At 45.4% G+C, this 16,593-nt stretch overlaps 1 protein-coding gene across 2 annotated transcripts in view; it reads left to right on the top strand.

Moving 5' to 3' along the window:
- The window catches only part of b4galnt4a (beta-1,4-N-acetyl-galactosaminyl transferase 4a), a 659,811-nt gene that overhangs the window by 587,462 nt on the left and 55,756 nt on the right, over positions 1–16,593 (top strand). For both annotated transcript variants that reach the window (XM_067993694.1, XM_067993695.1), the window contains exon 15: positions 11,417–11,709. In XM_067993694.1, coding sequence (XP_067849795.1) covers positions 11,417–11,709 — 293 coding nt within the window. The remainder of the gene's footprint in view (positions 1–11,416; positions 11,710–16,593) is intronic.

Below are 16,593 nucleotides of genomic sequence, written 5' to 3' on the forward strand. Positions count from 1 at the left end.
GGATCAGATCAAAGCTCTGCAGTCCTGCCACATCCAGTCGTGAATGGTGGTGGACAATTAAACAACTAACGGGAGGAGGAGGCTCTGCAAACATCCCCATCCTCAACGATGGCAGAGTCCAGCACATGAGTGCAAAAGACAAGGCTGAAGCGTTTGCAACCATCTTCAGCCAGAAGTGCCGAGTGGATGATCCATCTCAGCCTCCTCCCGATATCCCCACCATCACAGAAGCCAGTCTTCAGCCAATTCGATTCACTCCATGAGATATCAAGAAACGGCTGAGTGCACTGGATACAGCAAAGGCTATGGGCCCCGACAACATCCCGGCTGTAGTGCTGAAGACTTGTGCTCCAGAACTAGCTGCGCCTCTAGCCAAGCAGTTCCAGTACAGCTACAACACTGGCATCTACCCGACAATGTGGAAAATTGCCCAGGCATGTCCTGTCCACAAAAAGCAGGACAAATCCAATCCGGCCAATTACCGCCCCATCAGTCTACTCTCAATCATCAGCAAAGTGATGGAAGGTGTCGTCGACAGTGCTATCAAGCAGCACTTACTCACCAATACCCTGCTCACCGATGCTCAGTTTGGGTTCCGCCAGGACCACTCTGCTCCAGACCTCATTACAGCCTTGGTCCAAACATGGACAAAAGAGCTGAATTCCAGAGGTGAGGTGAGAGTGACTGCCCTTGACATCAAGGCAGCATTTGACCGAGTGTGGCACTGAGGAGCCCTAGTAAAATTGAAGTCAATGGGAATCAAGGGGAAAACTCTCCAGTGGCTGGAGTCATACCAAGCACAAAGGAAGATGGTAGTGGTTGTTGGAGGCCAATCATCTCAGCCCCAGGACATTGCTGCAGGAGTTCCTCAGGGCAGTTTCCTAGGCCCAACCATCTTCAGCTGCTTCGTCAATGACCTTCCCTCCATCATAAGGTCAGAAATGGGGATGTTCGCTGAAGATTGTACAGTGTTCAGTTCCATTCGCAACCCCTCAGATAATGAAGCAGTCCGAACCCGAATGCAACAAGACCTGGACAACATCCAGGCTTGGGCTTATAAGTGGCAAGTAACATTTGCACCAGACAAGTGCCAGGCAATGACCATCTCCAACAAGAGAGAGTCTAACCACCTCCCCTTGACATTCAACGGCAATACCATCGCCAAATCCCCCACCATCAACATCCTGGGGGTCACCATTGACCAGAAACTTAACTGGACCAGCCATATAAATACTGTGGCTACAAAAGCAGGTCAGAGGCTGGGTATTCTGCGGCGAGTGACTCACCTCCTGACTCCCCAAAGCCTTTCCACCATCTACAAGGCACAAGTCAGGAGTGTGATGGAATACTCTCCACTTGCCTGGATGAGTGCAGCTCCAACAACACTCAAGAAGCTCGACACCATCCAGGACAAAGCAGCCCGCTTGATTGGCACCCCATCCACCACCCTAAACATTCACTCCCTTCACCACCGGCGCACTGTGGCTGCAGTGTGTACTATCCACAGGATGCACTGCAGCAACTCGCCAAGGCTTCTTCGACAGCACCTCCCAAACCTGCGACCTCTACCACCTAGAAGGCAAGAGCAGCAGGTACATGGGAACAACACCACCTGCACGTTCCCCTCCAAGTCACACACCATCCCGACTTGGAAATATATCGCCGTTCCTTCAGCGTCGCTAGGTCAAAATCCTGGAACTCCCTTCCTAACAGCACTGTGGGAGAACCTTCACCACACGGACTGCAATGATTCAAGAAGGCAGCTCACCACCACCATCTCAAGGGCAATTAGGGATGGGCAATAAATGCCGGCCTTACCAGCGATGCCCACATCCCATGAACGAATTTTAAAAAAATTCTCGAACTCAATGTGAAATTCTATCATATTACGATCACTCCTATCCAGAAAATCCCTTACCATGAGATTACTAATTAACCCCGTCTCATTACACAAGACAAGATCTAAAATTGCCTGTTCCCTGGTTGGTTCCACGACGTATTGTTCTAGGAAACTGTCTCGAATGCATTCCATTAACTCGTCCTCCAAACTACCTTTGCCAATTTGATTTGCCCAGTCTGTATGAAGATTAAAGTCCCCCATGATTGTTGCATTACCTTTGTGAAAGCTCCTCTTGTTTCTTGATAAATACTTTGTCCAACACTATAACTACTGTTGGGGCGCCTTTAAACTACTCCCACCAGTGTTTTCTGCCCCTTTGTTATTTCTTATCTCTACCCATACTGATTCTATTTCCTGATCTTCTGAGCTAAGATCCTTTCTCACTACAGTCCTTATCTCATTCTTTATTACTAGGGCTACTCCCGTCCCCCCCTCCGTTTCCATTTTGTCTGTCTTTTTGAAAAGTCAAGTACCCTGGAATATTTGTTCCCAACCTTAGTCACCCTGCAACCACGTCTCAGTAATGGCTACTAGATCAAACCCATTTATCTCTATTTGTGCCATTAATTCATCTATCTTGTTACAAATGCTTTGTGCATTCAGATAAAGTGCCTTTAATTTTAACTTTTCACAATTTTTCCCTGATTTGACCTTATTAACTGATGCACTATTACCGCTAAACTCTCTGTCCCTTCCTGTCACACTCTGCTTATCTTTACCCAAATCGCTACACTGCTCCATGGCCTTGACTTTTCTCTTTAGATTTATAAATTTACCCTTACCAAAACTCTCCCCCCGACTTCCATTCGCCAGGACACTGGTCCCAGCCTGGTTTAAGCGGAGCCCGTCCCAACAGAACAGCTCCCTCTTTTCCCAGTACTGGTGCCAGTGCCCCATGAATCGAAACCCCTGTCTCCAACACCACTCTTTGAGCCATGCATTTAACTCTCTGATCTGTTTGTCCCTATGCCAACTTGCACATGGTGCAGGTAGTAATACAGAGATTATTGCCTTTGAGGTTCTGCTTTTTAATTTGGACCCTAGCTCCTCAAACTCCCTCAGCAGAATCTCATTCCTAGTTCTACCTATGTCCTTGGTTCCTTCGTGGACCACAACAACTGGATCCTCCCCCTCATGCTCCAGGATATTCCCCAGCCGCGAGGAGATGTCCTTAACCCTGGCATCGGGCAGGCAACACAGCCTTCGGGACTCCCAGTCGCGGCTGAAGAGAACAGTGTCTAGCCCCCTGACTATACTATCCCCTACCACTGCCACATTCCTTTTTAGTCTCCCCACTTGAATGGCCTCCTGCCACGTGCCGTGGTCAGTTTGCCCATCCTCCCTGCAATCTTTGTTCTCATCCACACAGGTAGCAAGTACCTCGTACCTGTTGGACAAGCTCAAAGGCTGAAGCTCCTCCATCACTACATCCTGGGTCCCCATACCTGCTGTCCCTAATCTAAGCTACTACCTAACCTAAGGTGTGTGACTGCCTCCTGGATCAAAGTGTCCAGATAACTCTCCCCCTCCCTGATGCATCACAATGTCTGCAGCTCGGACTCCAGCTCAACAACTCTGCGCCGAAGTTCCTCGAGTTGCAGACACTTACTGCAGATGTGGTTGCTCGGGATCTCGCTGCTCTCCACAAACTCCCACATGCTGCGGTTACGACACACCACCTGCCCTGCCATCCCTATCTAACCTTGTTTTATATATTTAATTAGTTAAAGTTTTTATTCACTCGATATTTTTAGTTTTATCTATTGTTGGTTTATCTAGTTTAAGTTATTAACTTAATAAAGCAGTAGCAAGTTATAGTTTCCCGGCTCTTAGTTTAAACCATTGCCCCAGCTTAGAGAGCAAAAAAAATGGTAATACTCACAACCAGACACCTGTTGTCATGTGACGTCACTCCTTGATTTTATTTTATTTTTTTACTTTTGATTTCACACTTTTATAGGGAGTGGTTCCCGGGCCTCCCGCTCAGGTCCGCTCTCTCGTGCTACTCCCACCGTCGCCCTCACCGCTGGTTTTATAGGGCGTGGTTCCCGGGCCTCCCACTCAGGTCCACTCTCTCGTGCTACTCCCACCGTCGCCCTCACCGCTGCTTTTATAGGGAGTGGTTCCCGGGCCTCCCGCTCAGGTCCGCTCTCTCGTGCTACTCCCACCGTCGCCCTCACCGCTGCTTTTATAGGGAGTGGTTCCCGGGCCTCCCGCTCAGGTCCGCTCTCTCGTGCTACTCCCACCGTCGCCCTCACCGCTGCTTTTATAGGGAGTGGTTCCCGGGCCTCCCGCTCAGGTCCACTCTCTTGCACTACTCCCACCGTCGCCCTCACCGCTGCTTTTATAGGGAGTGGTTCCCGGGCCTCCCGCTCAGGTCCGCTCCCTCACGGTCTCATGGTCTTTTTCATTTTCCTATCTTTCTCTGCTCTCTGAGTGAACCAATGCAAATGATCCCACTTTTGAGGGAAGTTATGTGCCGGAGACTCACGCACCGGGAATTGGGAATAGGATTCCAATTTTATGTTACTTACTGTCTCATGAGAGATGAAAGGGCACCGTTTCAACTTACTGCCAGTCCCTGTTGGGTTGGGTGGATGATGTGCAGGAGTGGGATGGATCTTGTGCTTCATATTGGTGCTTCAGAGTGCTGTGCTGTGCTGTGCTGTAGGGTGGTGGAATCTGGGCTTCTGTCCATGAATTCCCCAATTCCAGCAGTGCCCTCTTCTCAACACTCTTCCACCAACTTCTGCCACCTGGTTCAAGATCACCCGGGAATACATCGTCTGATCACGAGCTGAGCCATGGTGCCCGATCCTAGAACGGTACTGAAAGATATGATGGAAGTACAATAAAATTAGCGATAGAGATGGGGATGAATTTCCTCAGGGATTCTCCTGCTCTGCCGCCGTAACTTTGTGTGTTAATGTCGTTTCTGCCGATGGCGGTGCAGTGGGAGAAGTCCCAAGAAAATTCACCTCCAAGTATTTGTGCTGGATTCACACTCCAGCCTCAGAGGTGAAAGGTCAGCTAAGCCTCTAACGAGAGAACAGCGTAAAACAAAGAAAAAGAACATGCGCATGATTTCCCGAATATATGTGTTTACCTTTCACGTGGTGAATTATTACGTGAATAGACTGGAGAAGCTGGGGTTGTTCTCCTTAGAGCAGAGAAGGTTGTGAGGAAATTTGATAGAAGTATTCAAAATCATGAAGGGTCCAGACAGAGTAGATAGAGAGAAATTCTTCCCATTGGCAGAAAGATCAAGAACCAGAGGACATAGATTTAAGGTGATTGGCAAAAGAACCAAAGACGACATGAGGCAAAACTTTTTTACACAGTGAGTGGTTAGGATCTGGAATGCACTGCCCGAGGGGGTGGTAGAGGCAGATTCAATTGCGGCTTTCAAAAGGGAATTGGATAAGTACTTGAAGGAAACAAATTTGCAGGGCTACGGGGAAAGGGCGGGAGAGTGGGACTAGCTGGGTTGCTCTTGCAGAGAGCCGGCACGGACTTGACGGGCTGATGGGCCTCCTTCCGTGCTGTAACCATTCTATGGTTCTATGATTATGTACTCTTCAGCCAGCAAGTGCTGATAATATTATTAGTTAACTGGAGGGATTATTTTAAGCATCAGCACAGATACAACCATTAAGCCTGAGGCTGCTGCAGCATGAACTGTGTATGTTAGTCTAGCTCCCCCACACTCAAAGTCAGGAACGTCCAAGCCATTTCTGTTCACCCTACCGTGAGATAATGTCATCAGTATTTGTTGCTTAAACAAAAACAAAAAATATTCAATCATTTGAAAGGACAAAACAAGAAGAGGCTCAATTCTCCAAGCTATTTTTTTTTGGTCAGGTAAGTGTCTGACGCTCAGAAACCCTTCAGGGTCAATTTCCGTATATGGCACACCTCTGGGCGGGGTGTTTGCTCCACTCACCCGATGATGACGGCGGGAGGCCCATTCAATTTTAGTGCTCAAGCCTCATTTCAATACAACAGGTGAGTTGCCAGTGCTCCTTGGGACCATTGGCCACCACCCCCCCACCAACAAATCCCCTGGACCTGATGGCCTACATCCTAGGGTTTTAAAAGAGGTGGCTGCAGAGATAGTGGATGCATTGGTTTTGATCTTCCAGAACTCCCTAGATTCTAGAATAGTCCCCGTGGATTGGAAGGTAGCAAATGTAACATGGCAATTCAAGAAAGGAGGGGAGAGAAAACAGGGAACTATAGGCTGGTTAGCCTGATATAGTGGTAGAGAAAATGCCAGAATCTGTTTTAAGGATGTAGTAACAGTGCACTTAGAAAATCATAATATGATTAGGCAGAGCCAACGTGGTTTTATGAAAGGAAAGTTGTGTTTGACAAATCTATTAGAAATTTTTCGGGTTGTAACTACCAGGAGTAGGTAAAGGGGAATCAGTGGATGTATTTTTGGATTTTCAAAAGGCATTCGATAAGGTGCCACACAAGAGGTTGTTACACAAGTTTAGGGCTCATGGGATTGGGGGTAATATATTAGCATGGATTGAGGATTGGTTAACGGACAGAAAACAGAGAGTAGGAATAAATGGGTCATTTTCGGGTTGGCAGGCTGTAACTAATGGAGTGCCACAGGGATCAGTGCTTGGGCCTCAGCTGTTTACAATCTATATTAATGACTTAGATGCGGGTACCAAGTGTAGTGTATCCAAGTTTGCTGATGATACAAAGCTAGGTGAGAAAGTAAGCTGTGAGGAGGACTCAAAGAGGCTGCAAAGGTTAATTGGGTGAGCGAGAAGGTGGCAGATAGAGTATAATGTGAGGAAATGCAAAATTATCCACTTTGGTAGGAAGAATAGAAAAGCAGAATTTTTTTAAAAGGTGAGAGACTAAGAAATATTGCTAGTCAGAGGGATTTGGGTGTCCATGTATACGAATCACAGAAAGTTAACATGCAGGTACAGCAAATAATTTTTTTTTATTCATTCATGGGATGTGGGCGTCGCTGGCGAGGCCAGCATTTATTGCCCATCCCTAATTGCCCTTGAGAAGGTGGTGGTGAGCCGCCTTCTTGAAACGCTGCAGCCCATATGGTGAAGGTTCTCCCACAGTGCTGTTAGATAGAGAGTTCCAGGATTTTGACCCAGCGACGATGAAGGAACGGCGATATATTTCCAAGTCGGGATGGTGTGTGACTTGGAGGGGAACGTGCAGGTGGTGTTGTTTCCATGCGCCTGTTACCCTTGTCCTTCTAGGTGGTAGAGGTCGCGGGTTTGGGACGTACTGTCGAAGAAGCCTTGGTGAGTTGCTACAGTGCATCTTATACATGGTACACACTGCACCCATGATGCGCCAGTGGTGGAGGGAATGAATGTTTAAGGCGGTGGATGGAATGCCAATCAAGTGGGCTGTTTTCTCCTGGATGGTGTTGAGCTTCTTGAGTGTTGTTGGAGCAGCACTCATCCAGGCAAATGGAGAATATTCCATCACACTCCTGACTTATGCCTTATAGATGGTGGAAAGGCTTTGGGGAGTCAGGAGGTGAATCACTCGTCGCAGAATACCCAGCCTCTGACCTGCTGTTGTAGCCACAGTATTTATCTGGCTGGTCCAGTTAAGTTTCTGGTCAATGGCGAACCCCAGGATGTTGATGGTGGGGGATTCGGTGATGGTCATGCCGTTGAATGTCAAGGAAAGGTGGTTAGACACTCTCTTGTTGGAAATGGTCATTGCCTGGCATTTGCCTGGCATAAATGTTACTTGCCATGTATCAGCCCAAGCCTGGATGTTGTCCAGGTCTTGTTGCATGCGGGCACGGACTGCTTCATTATCTGAGGGGTTGCGAATGGAACTGAACACTGTGCAATCATCAGCGAACATCCCCATTTCTGACCTTATGATGGAGGGAAAGTCATTGATGAAGTAGCTGAAGATGGTTGGGCCAAGGACACTGCCCTGAGGAACTCCTGCAGTGATGTCCTGGAGCTGAGATGATTGGCCTCCAGCAACCACTACCATCTTCGTTGTGTTAGGTATGACTCCAGCCATTGAGAGTTTTCTCCCTGATTCCCATTGACTTCAATTTTACTAGGGCTCCTTGATGCCACACTCGATCAAATGCTGCCTTGATGTCAAGGGCAGTCACTCTCACCTCACCTCTGGAATTCAGCTCTTTTGTCCCTGTTTGGACCAAGGCTGTAATGATGTCTGGAGCCGAGTGGTCCTGGCGGAACCCAAACATCCGTGAGCAAGTTATTGGTGAGTAAGTGCCGCTTGATAGCACTGTCGACGACACCTTCCATCACTTTGCTAATGATTGAGGAATAGGAAGGCAAATGGTATGTTGGCCTTTATTGCAAGCGGGTTGGAGTATAAGAGTAAGGAGGTCTTGCTGCAATTATATAGGGCACTGGTGAGACTACACCCGGAGTACTGTGTACAGTTTTGATCTCCTTGCCTAAGGATATACGTGCCTTGGAGGAGGTGCAATGAAGGTTCACTCGATTGATTCCTGGAATGAGAGGGTTGTCCTATGAGGAGAGATTGAGTAGGATGGGCTTATAATTCTCTGGAGTTTAGAAGAATGAGAGATGATCTTATTGAAAGGTATAAAATTCTTCGAGGGCTTGGTATATGCTGAAAAGTTGGCTGCACTGGCTGGAGAGTCTAGAACTAGGGGTCATAGTCTCAAGATGAGGGAGTCAGCCATTTAGGACCAAAATGAGGAAAGATTTCTTCACTCAGAGGGTTGTGAATTCTTTGGAATTCTCTACCCCAGAGGGTTGTGGATGCTCAGTCTTTGAGTATATTCAAGACTGAGATCAGTAGATATTTGGACACTAAGGGAATCAAGGGATATGCGGATAGGGCAGGAAAGTGGAGTTGAGGTCGTAGATCAGCCATGATCTTATTGAATAGCGGAGCAGGCTTGAGGGGCCGTATGGCCTACTCCTGCTCCTATTTCTTATGTTCTTATGTACAGAGCACTGGTATTCTCTCTTCCATGAGCTCAGCTAGGACCATCCATCCATTGGCTTGCAGAGTTATCTGGCGTCAAGCAGGAAGAATAGCAGCCCCCCCCCCCAAAAGACTACCATTCCAGGTTCTGCTAGTTAGCCAGGGTTAATCATCAATAGTCCCCCGGAGTCTATCAGCTATCTGAGTCTGCCACAGAGGGTTGGCTTGGATCTGACTGCCATCATCAGGTGTGTCATCTTGGAAGTACTTTGATCCCGAAAAGACCACGTAATGTTCCCTCTCCATCCAAAATCATAGTTAAGTGGGGTGTGTTTGGAATCAAGTGGTTACATGTTTGACACTGAGTGCCAAAATCCGTGCTGATACTGGGAAACTGGAAAAATCTTCTGTTCTCTGGATAGATGGGCCTCACGGGATTCCTTCCACTTGGCACCAGATAACTCAGCAAGCCGATTCCCCAGTGGATAGGATGGTCCCAACTGGGGCTAACGGCAGGGGAGGACAACATTTTCATTAAAACATTTTCAGTCAGAATAAATCTAGGATTGCTGTACACATGGAATCCAAAACACATAACCTGGTTGTGTTTTCATAGATAGACTGAAATGAAGAGCCTATTTTAACAAAGCAAATCTTTTTTTTTAATCACGTATCAGCATTTAGTGGAAGTAAATATTGCCCAATAAGAAAGTACCTTGCTTGTAGAGACATCACTGTTCAATTGTCGCTGGTGAAAGCAGAGTTGTTGGTGTGTTTTTTCCATCGACACTGCATAGCAGGAGGTAACAAACCGTAGCTCAGTGCACCTTTTGTGGGCAGGCTGTTTGTTATAGGCTCAGCCCAACCCTTGCAAAATGTAGGGCAACTGCATGGGCATGATTTTAAATGGGAAAAACGGGTGGGTTGGGGGCAGGGGGGCCAGTAAAAATTTTAAAAATCTAAAACCTGCCTCCAACCCGCCCACTTCCGGTTTTCACGGCGGTGGGACAAGGGGCAGGTGACCAACCCAATCTCAGGAGGCGGGTCGGTCAGTAAAAGCTTTCAAGGAGGCTGCGGGCCTCCATTCTGACAGATTTTTTGTTTTTAACTCCTGGGGCCCATGGTGTTGAAGTCAAGATTCACTTATTTTATTTGTTTACTCTCAGAGTGTGGGCCACACTGGCAAGGCCGCATTTATTGCCTTTCCTTAGTTGTGTTCAGAAGGTGGTGATGGGCCTTCTCCTTGAACCGCTGCAGTCCTTGTGATGATGGTGCTCCCATAATGGTGTTAGATAGGGAGTTCCAGGATTGTGACCCAGCAACCTTGTAAGAACGGCGCCGATATACGTCCAAGTCAGGACGTTGTGTGACTCGGATGAGAACAAGGAGGTGTTGATGCTCCTGCAATAATGATGCTTTTGTCCTTCATGGTTTTAGAAGTCACAGGGGAGGGTGGCATTGTCAAAGCAACCTTTATGAATTGCTGCAGTGCATTTTTTAGATGGTACATATTGCTACTGAAGTGCGTCAGTGATGAAAGGGGTGAATATTGAGTCAAGTAGCAGGGGCACTAATCAAACAACCTGCCCTGTCCTAGATAGTGTTAAGCTTCCTGAATGTTGTGGCTGTACCCATCCAGGTGAGTGATGAGTATTCCATCACACTCCGACTTGAGCCTCTGCCCTGCTGTTGTAGTCACAGTGCTGATATTCCTAAAGTCCAGTTCAGCTTCTGGTCAGTGGTGATCCCAGGATGTTGATGGTGGTTCCAGTGAAGGTCATGAGAGATGGGTTAACTTCAATGGAAATAAAAATCAGGAGAGATTCTCTATCACCCATTTTACACTATGACACAAAGTCAAAATTACCCCCACTATTTTCCACGCTGTCATTCTTTCCCAGGGCCTCAAAACTGTGGATCTCTTTACCTTCCTCAGTCTTCCCTTTCTCCTACAATCTGCCAACTTTCAACATAGATTGTTATCCACTACTTCTTGACATATCATATTTTCAGCCTTGGTGTTGTCTGGCACTATCGGCCTTGGACTTTCACTTAAGTTTCTCATTTTTTTAAAAAAACCCTGCTAGGCGTACTGGAAAAATAAAAAGAACATTTTACTTTTTTGCTTTGGGTCTGGCATGTTGAGAGATGCTGGTTACTGAGCAGCAGCCGATCGGGTGGAAATATTTTGATAAAATTGGAGATTTCACTTTAAATGTTACATAGAATTTACAGCATAGAAACAGGCCATTCGGCCTAACTGGTCTATGCCGGTGTTTATACTCCACATGATCCTCCTCCCACTCTATCAGCATAACCCTCTATTTCTTTCTTCCTCATGTACTCATCTAACTTCCCCTTAAATGCACCAATGCTATTCGCCCCAACTACTCCATGTGGTAGCAAGTTCCATATTCTAACCACTCTCTGGATAAAGAAGTTTCTCCTGAATTCCTTATTGGATTTATTAGTCACTATCTTATATTTATGACCCATAGTTTTGGATTCCCCACAAGCAGTAACGTTTTCTCTACATCTAACGCCACGTGCTTTTTCTGCCTCTTTCAACAGGATTTACACACTTTTGCGGATCGTTAACGTGGAGAAGCGGAGGGATTCTGCTCGTGGTAACAGATACCTCATTGAACTGGAGCTGATGGAGAAGGGGAAGAAAGTGGTCCGTTTGACAGATTACATCTATCTCTTGCTGCACAGGACCAAACAAGATGATGGGATTGAGGTCACAACAGAATTGCACGATAAAGTACCCACTCAACTGAATGTTCTGTACTCCAAACCTCTCCTCTGCCAACCAGTGGGATTGCATTTGAGATCTGATGTCATAGTACACTTTGTAGTTCCAGGTGAGGAACAGCTTTATTATGTTCAACTGGATCAATGTAAACTCAGAGTTGACATCCTTGAGAACAGTTACTTTCCCATTCTCAATCCCTCTCATGTTTCCTACTTGTTTCTTTGGGTGCAAGGTTTGTTGGGAGGAGATTGGGTCATCATCCAGCCATCCCAAAAAAAATTGGGAACACTTCCCCCAAATGAAGTGGGTTGAGTTCCAGTCCAACCGAGCATGCCAATCAATATTCAAACCTGAATCAGAAAATCTTAAATGTCTGGGATTTTAATCGAGCAGCAGGATAAACTGATTATTTCCGATTCAAAAAAAAATGTCTGTTTCAGACTCGAGTCATTTCAGAATTGGCAAATCCTAAACTCCCCAATTTTAGCCCAGACTGAAATTCATTGACAAAATGACAATTTTTTAGTTGTTGTTGGTGTTGTTATCAGTAGAAACATGTGGAAGTGAACAAGTGAGCTTGACTGCCTCATCACATTATGTAAGCTTGCTTTCCCCTCATAGCTTGTGGTGCAAATTTAATTTGAGGGCTTGGCTTCCAGTCTTCTGTCAAACTAGCCCTCTCCTATTGATGGCAGTGACTTCTGACAGGGTAAATCTGCTACTGAACACAGACTTCACTCTGACCCTTTCCTATGTGTTTCTCCTCCTCAGTTCCCTCTTTTCTATTACCTCCCTTGTATTTTCCATTATCTCAAGAGAATCTGCAATGTCTCCTAATACATTTACTTGTGTTAGCACACACAAGTAAATGTCTCTAAATACATTTACTTGTGTGTGCTAACGTCACTGGGATAATGTATTCTCCTTCCGGTGTGTTATTCAGCATTCCATTGTCAATTGGAGTTTACTTGTTTGATGAAGGAATTGTGCAGGGTGAGGTTAATCAGAGTTTCATTGCTTTTCAGACTGCAAGTCAGAACTCAAGATGAAGGGGGGACTTTTAACCCCCCACCCGGCAGAAACTGGGCGGGGGCGGGGAGTTAAAATGGAGCGAGGGAATTACCTACTGGCATCCTGCCCCGATCTGGCTAACTGCAATTTTAAATTGCAGATCCCAAAATGTCTAGCTTTCTTTCTCCTTTTTTCCAGTCTGATTGCTAAAGTGATTTCTTATGTCATAGGCTACAGATTTTCTGACTTTTCTGTTAGTCAGGTATTTTCTGTTGTTGGGGAATGACTGGCTTTCTATTTTTTAAAGATTGTCAAAAGCAATCAGCTGCAAGAACTTTTTCTGGGATTTCTCTGTCTTAAAATACAACAGAAAATTGTGACACAGGAAGTGTAATGTGACATACAGGAAATATGTGCCCGTGTAACATTGTTTTTAATGTTACTTATCTATAATATATTTTACATAAGATTAAAAGTCTTACAAATAGCACCACTTTCGGTAAATGTCACGTACTGCCTGTAACATTATCCCCACTGTACTTTGCTGATAACCTCACAATTATTACAAAGCAATGTATCCTCTGACTCAGCATGAGCAACACCATGGGACATCCGCTAGTTGACATGTTAAAAGTAGAGCAGCACGCATTTTCATCACACTTACTGCGTCACACTTGGGTGTCACACCTAAATGCAAATTTCAGGCAGCTCATCGCTTAAATTTTGTATCCATAGAAAACTAACAAAGAGACGTAGAGCTGAGTGTCACTAGCTCACATATGGAAACTGACCCCAATACTATGGATAATGTCTCTGGGGGTGCAACATATACATTTTGTAAAAGGAGGGGGCTGAGGATGTAACCTTAAGGCATTCTGGAGATGTCCATGGACAGGTGGGAAGAAAGGCTATTACTGGAATTGTGCTAACTATGTTGGGTAGGTAAGAGCGGAACTAGGTGAGGAGAATGGATTGGCCAACAGTGTCAAGCAATGGCAAGGTCAAGAAAGACAAGGGAATAATGCGATCTGGTTGCTGTCACACAAGATCTCGCTGGTGACTTTGACGAGTAGACAGTGCAAAAACTGGACAGGAGGACTTTGAACAGGGAATTGTGGGGTAGTTAAGCACAAAACCGGTGGTGTTGATGCACTCAAGAACCTTGGCGAGGAGTAGGAGGTTTGAGAGGATGGAGTGGTGGAGGATGGGCTCTTTGAAGAGATGGTGCTGGAAGTTTTGAAGGGTAGAGATACAGTGCCTGTGTGAAGGGAGCTGTTGATAATGTCAGTGAGCACTGGGGCTAGAAAGGCTAGTTGAGGAGCTGAGTTTAGAAGAAGTCCTCACCTAATTGCTGCAAGTATCAGGATCCCCTCCTCTTCAGTACAGACAAACACCAAGAACAACTCTCGAGCAGTGTTACCAAATGTGAGGACCACTATTCTAGAACTTTACCTCCCCAGAACTGCTAAAACCCAGGGCCCACCTTCCTGTGCTACCAAATATAGGATCCCCCCCAGTGCTGCAAACTCTAAGTCTCTCCCAGTGCTGCCCAACCTCAGGACCCACCCCACTCCAATATTCTTACATGCTCCTGGACCATGCCTTGTCCACGTGTTTCTGAACCTCAGCATTTCCCAATGACTAAGACCCCATCCTCCACCTGCTATAGAGTACTGATGGACCCCACACTTCAGCCTCCTCCACTTCCACATGTCGAGTGGCACCAGGCACTATCTTCATTCCCACCTAAGGCCCAAGCACACTGAGTGCACCTAAGCCCCAGACCCAAGTCTACAAGACCCGATTCCCCCATCAGTACCCTCAGATGGCAGCTCCTTCTCAACCACTAGTCTTCTGTGCCTACTGCCCCCCATGTGACAACCCCAGGCCCTGCTTCCTCCTGACCCCTGGCTTTCCATTCCTTTCTAGTTTAATCCTCAGCCCCCACTTTCCTTTCTCTCCCCCAATCGCGCTCTCTCACTTACATAACTTATAAACAATTTTACAACACTTTTAAATTTTTAAACAACAATTTTAAAATAGTTTATAATTGTCAACCCCAGCCCATCACCGGCATCTCCACATCATTACATAACTTACACCACCTCTCCCTGTCTCATACTAGCACCCATCCCCATCTGCTTGAAAATGGTAAAGGATAAAAATTAAGCGCATATTGGCCGAGGAATAAATAGAAAATAAAGGCCACTCATTTACAGCTTTCACAGAATAATGAAAAGAGATGCAGAATTCAATTTCCAAAACACTGATAAAATTCCCAGAATACCATTTAATAAAAATGGAATTTGAATTATTCAGTCACTGTAAATCAGTGACCCTGATGTTATGCCTTATATGGTATAAACAATCCTATTATACATATATATATATATATAGTAGTCCTGCCTTTAGCACATATTTGCCACACTCCTGACCGAATACTTCTTGGAAAACAATCTAAAAAAGAAAGCCAGCTCTTGATGAAGTCTGGAATTACAAGCACTTTCCAATCTGCTCACTAAACAGCAGGTAACCTCTAATTGATGTGGAGCTGTGTTTACTTAAGCAGCCATTGTGACCTTAAAGGAGCACAAGTCTACCGAATAACAGATTGTGCGATACATGTTTTAACACTTGTGTCTTTTTAAAACACCATGAGAAAGGTGACAGGGGATTGTTCCTGTTATTAAGTAATTTTTGTACCTCAGTATTATCTGATGTACAACTTTACAAGATCTGGAGTCAATGTGGTGAATCAAAGTTAGATCAGTGAGCCAAATGGAGCTCATTTACATTTATTTTTACCTGTTTATTTATATTAAGTGTTCCTCAACATCCTTCTAACCATGAAAACAACACATGCATATTTATATTAATTGTAATACCATAAAATAAAATTTGATGAAAAACAGAATGTACAGCTGTACTTCTATTCAATTCAGGAAATTTGGACTGTTCAACTGTCATTTACTTTGAGTAAGAGTTGCCGATATAAGAATGTGAACTAAGCTTTCTTAATTTCAGTGGGTTTACAATCTGTGTCACTGTTGCTTTCCAATAGTCTTGCTGATGCCCACAGCCTTGCGTGTGCACCTCCCAGCCTCATGTGGGCATTCTGCACATAGGTCTCTCTCAGCCTTACATGTGGGGTCTTTCACAAAACACGTCTCAGTCTTACACAACGACTCCTCTCACCCAGCCCTGACCCAGCCTCACACAGGGACTTGAAGTCTTTGGGCCCAGTATGAAGCACATACTGCCTTATTTTATAAATTTCAAGTGTTCTACAAACCCATGCATACCAGCACAGCACTGTTGCCACAACTTCCAAATCATTCAATTATTCATTTTAAGTTTTGGGGGAATATTTGCTCTTTAGCAAGATGAGGAATGGAACAGAAACTGTCAGAAATACTCAGCAAGTCAGGCAGCATCTGTGGAGAAAGAAACAGAGTTAACGTTTCAGGTCGATGACCTTTCATCAGAACCGATGAAGGGTCATTGACCTGAAATGCTAACTCTGTTTCTTTCTCCACACATGCTGGCTGACTTGCTGAGTATTTCCGGCATTTTCTGTTTTTATTTCAGATTTCCAGCATCCGCAGTATTTTGCTTTTGAGGAATTGAAGAGTTTTGTCACATTTTTCTACCTATTTTAGAATAAAGCACTTCAATGTAGGGTATAGCCCGGGTCAGATACAAAGGAATGCTTCCCCTCACTTCAACTGTGTCTGTACAACAATATTCTAGTACATGTCAGTACCATTAGAAGACATCAGGGAGACATTAAACTCATGGAGGTGATGCAGAGAAGAGTGATAAGATGGATTGCTAATGTCAGAGGGCTGGGCAATGAGGAGTGACTGGAGAAACTGGTGCCTTTTAGCCTTAAAAAGAGGCAAGGTGACCTGATAGAGGTATATAAAACAGTAAACAGTATAACAAAAGGTAAATCCTTAACACAACTTCAAATTCAACCATG

This window comes from Heptranchias perlo, chromosome 12 (assembly GCF_035084215.1).
Source record: "Heptranchias perlo isolate sHepPer1 chromosome 12, sHepPer1.hap1, whole genome shotgun sequence".
Classification (NCBI taxonomy): Eukaryota; Metazoa; Chordata; class Chondrichthyes; order Hexanchiformes; family Hexanchidae; genus Heptranchias; species Heptranchias perlo.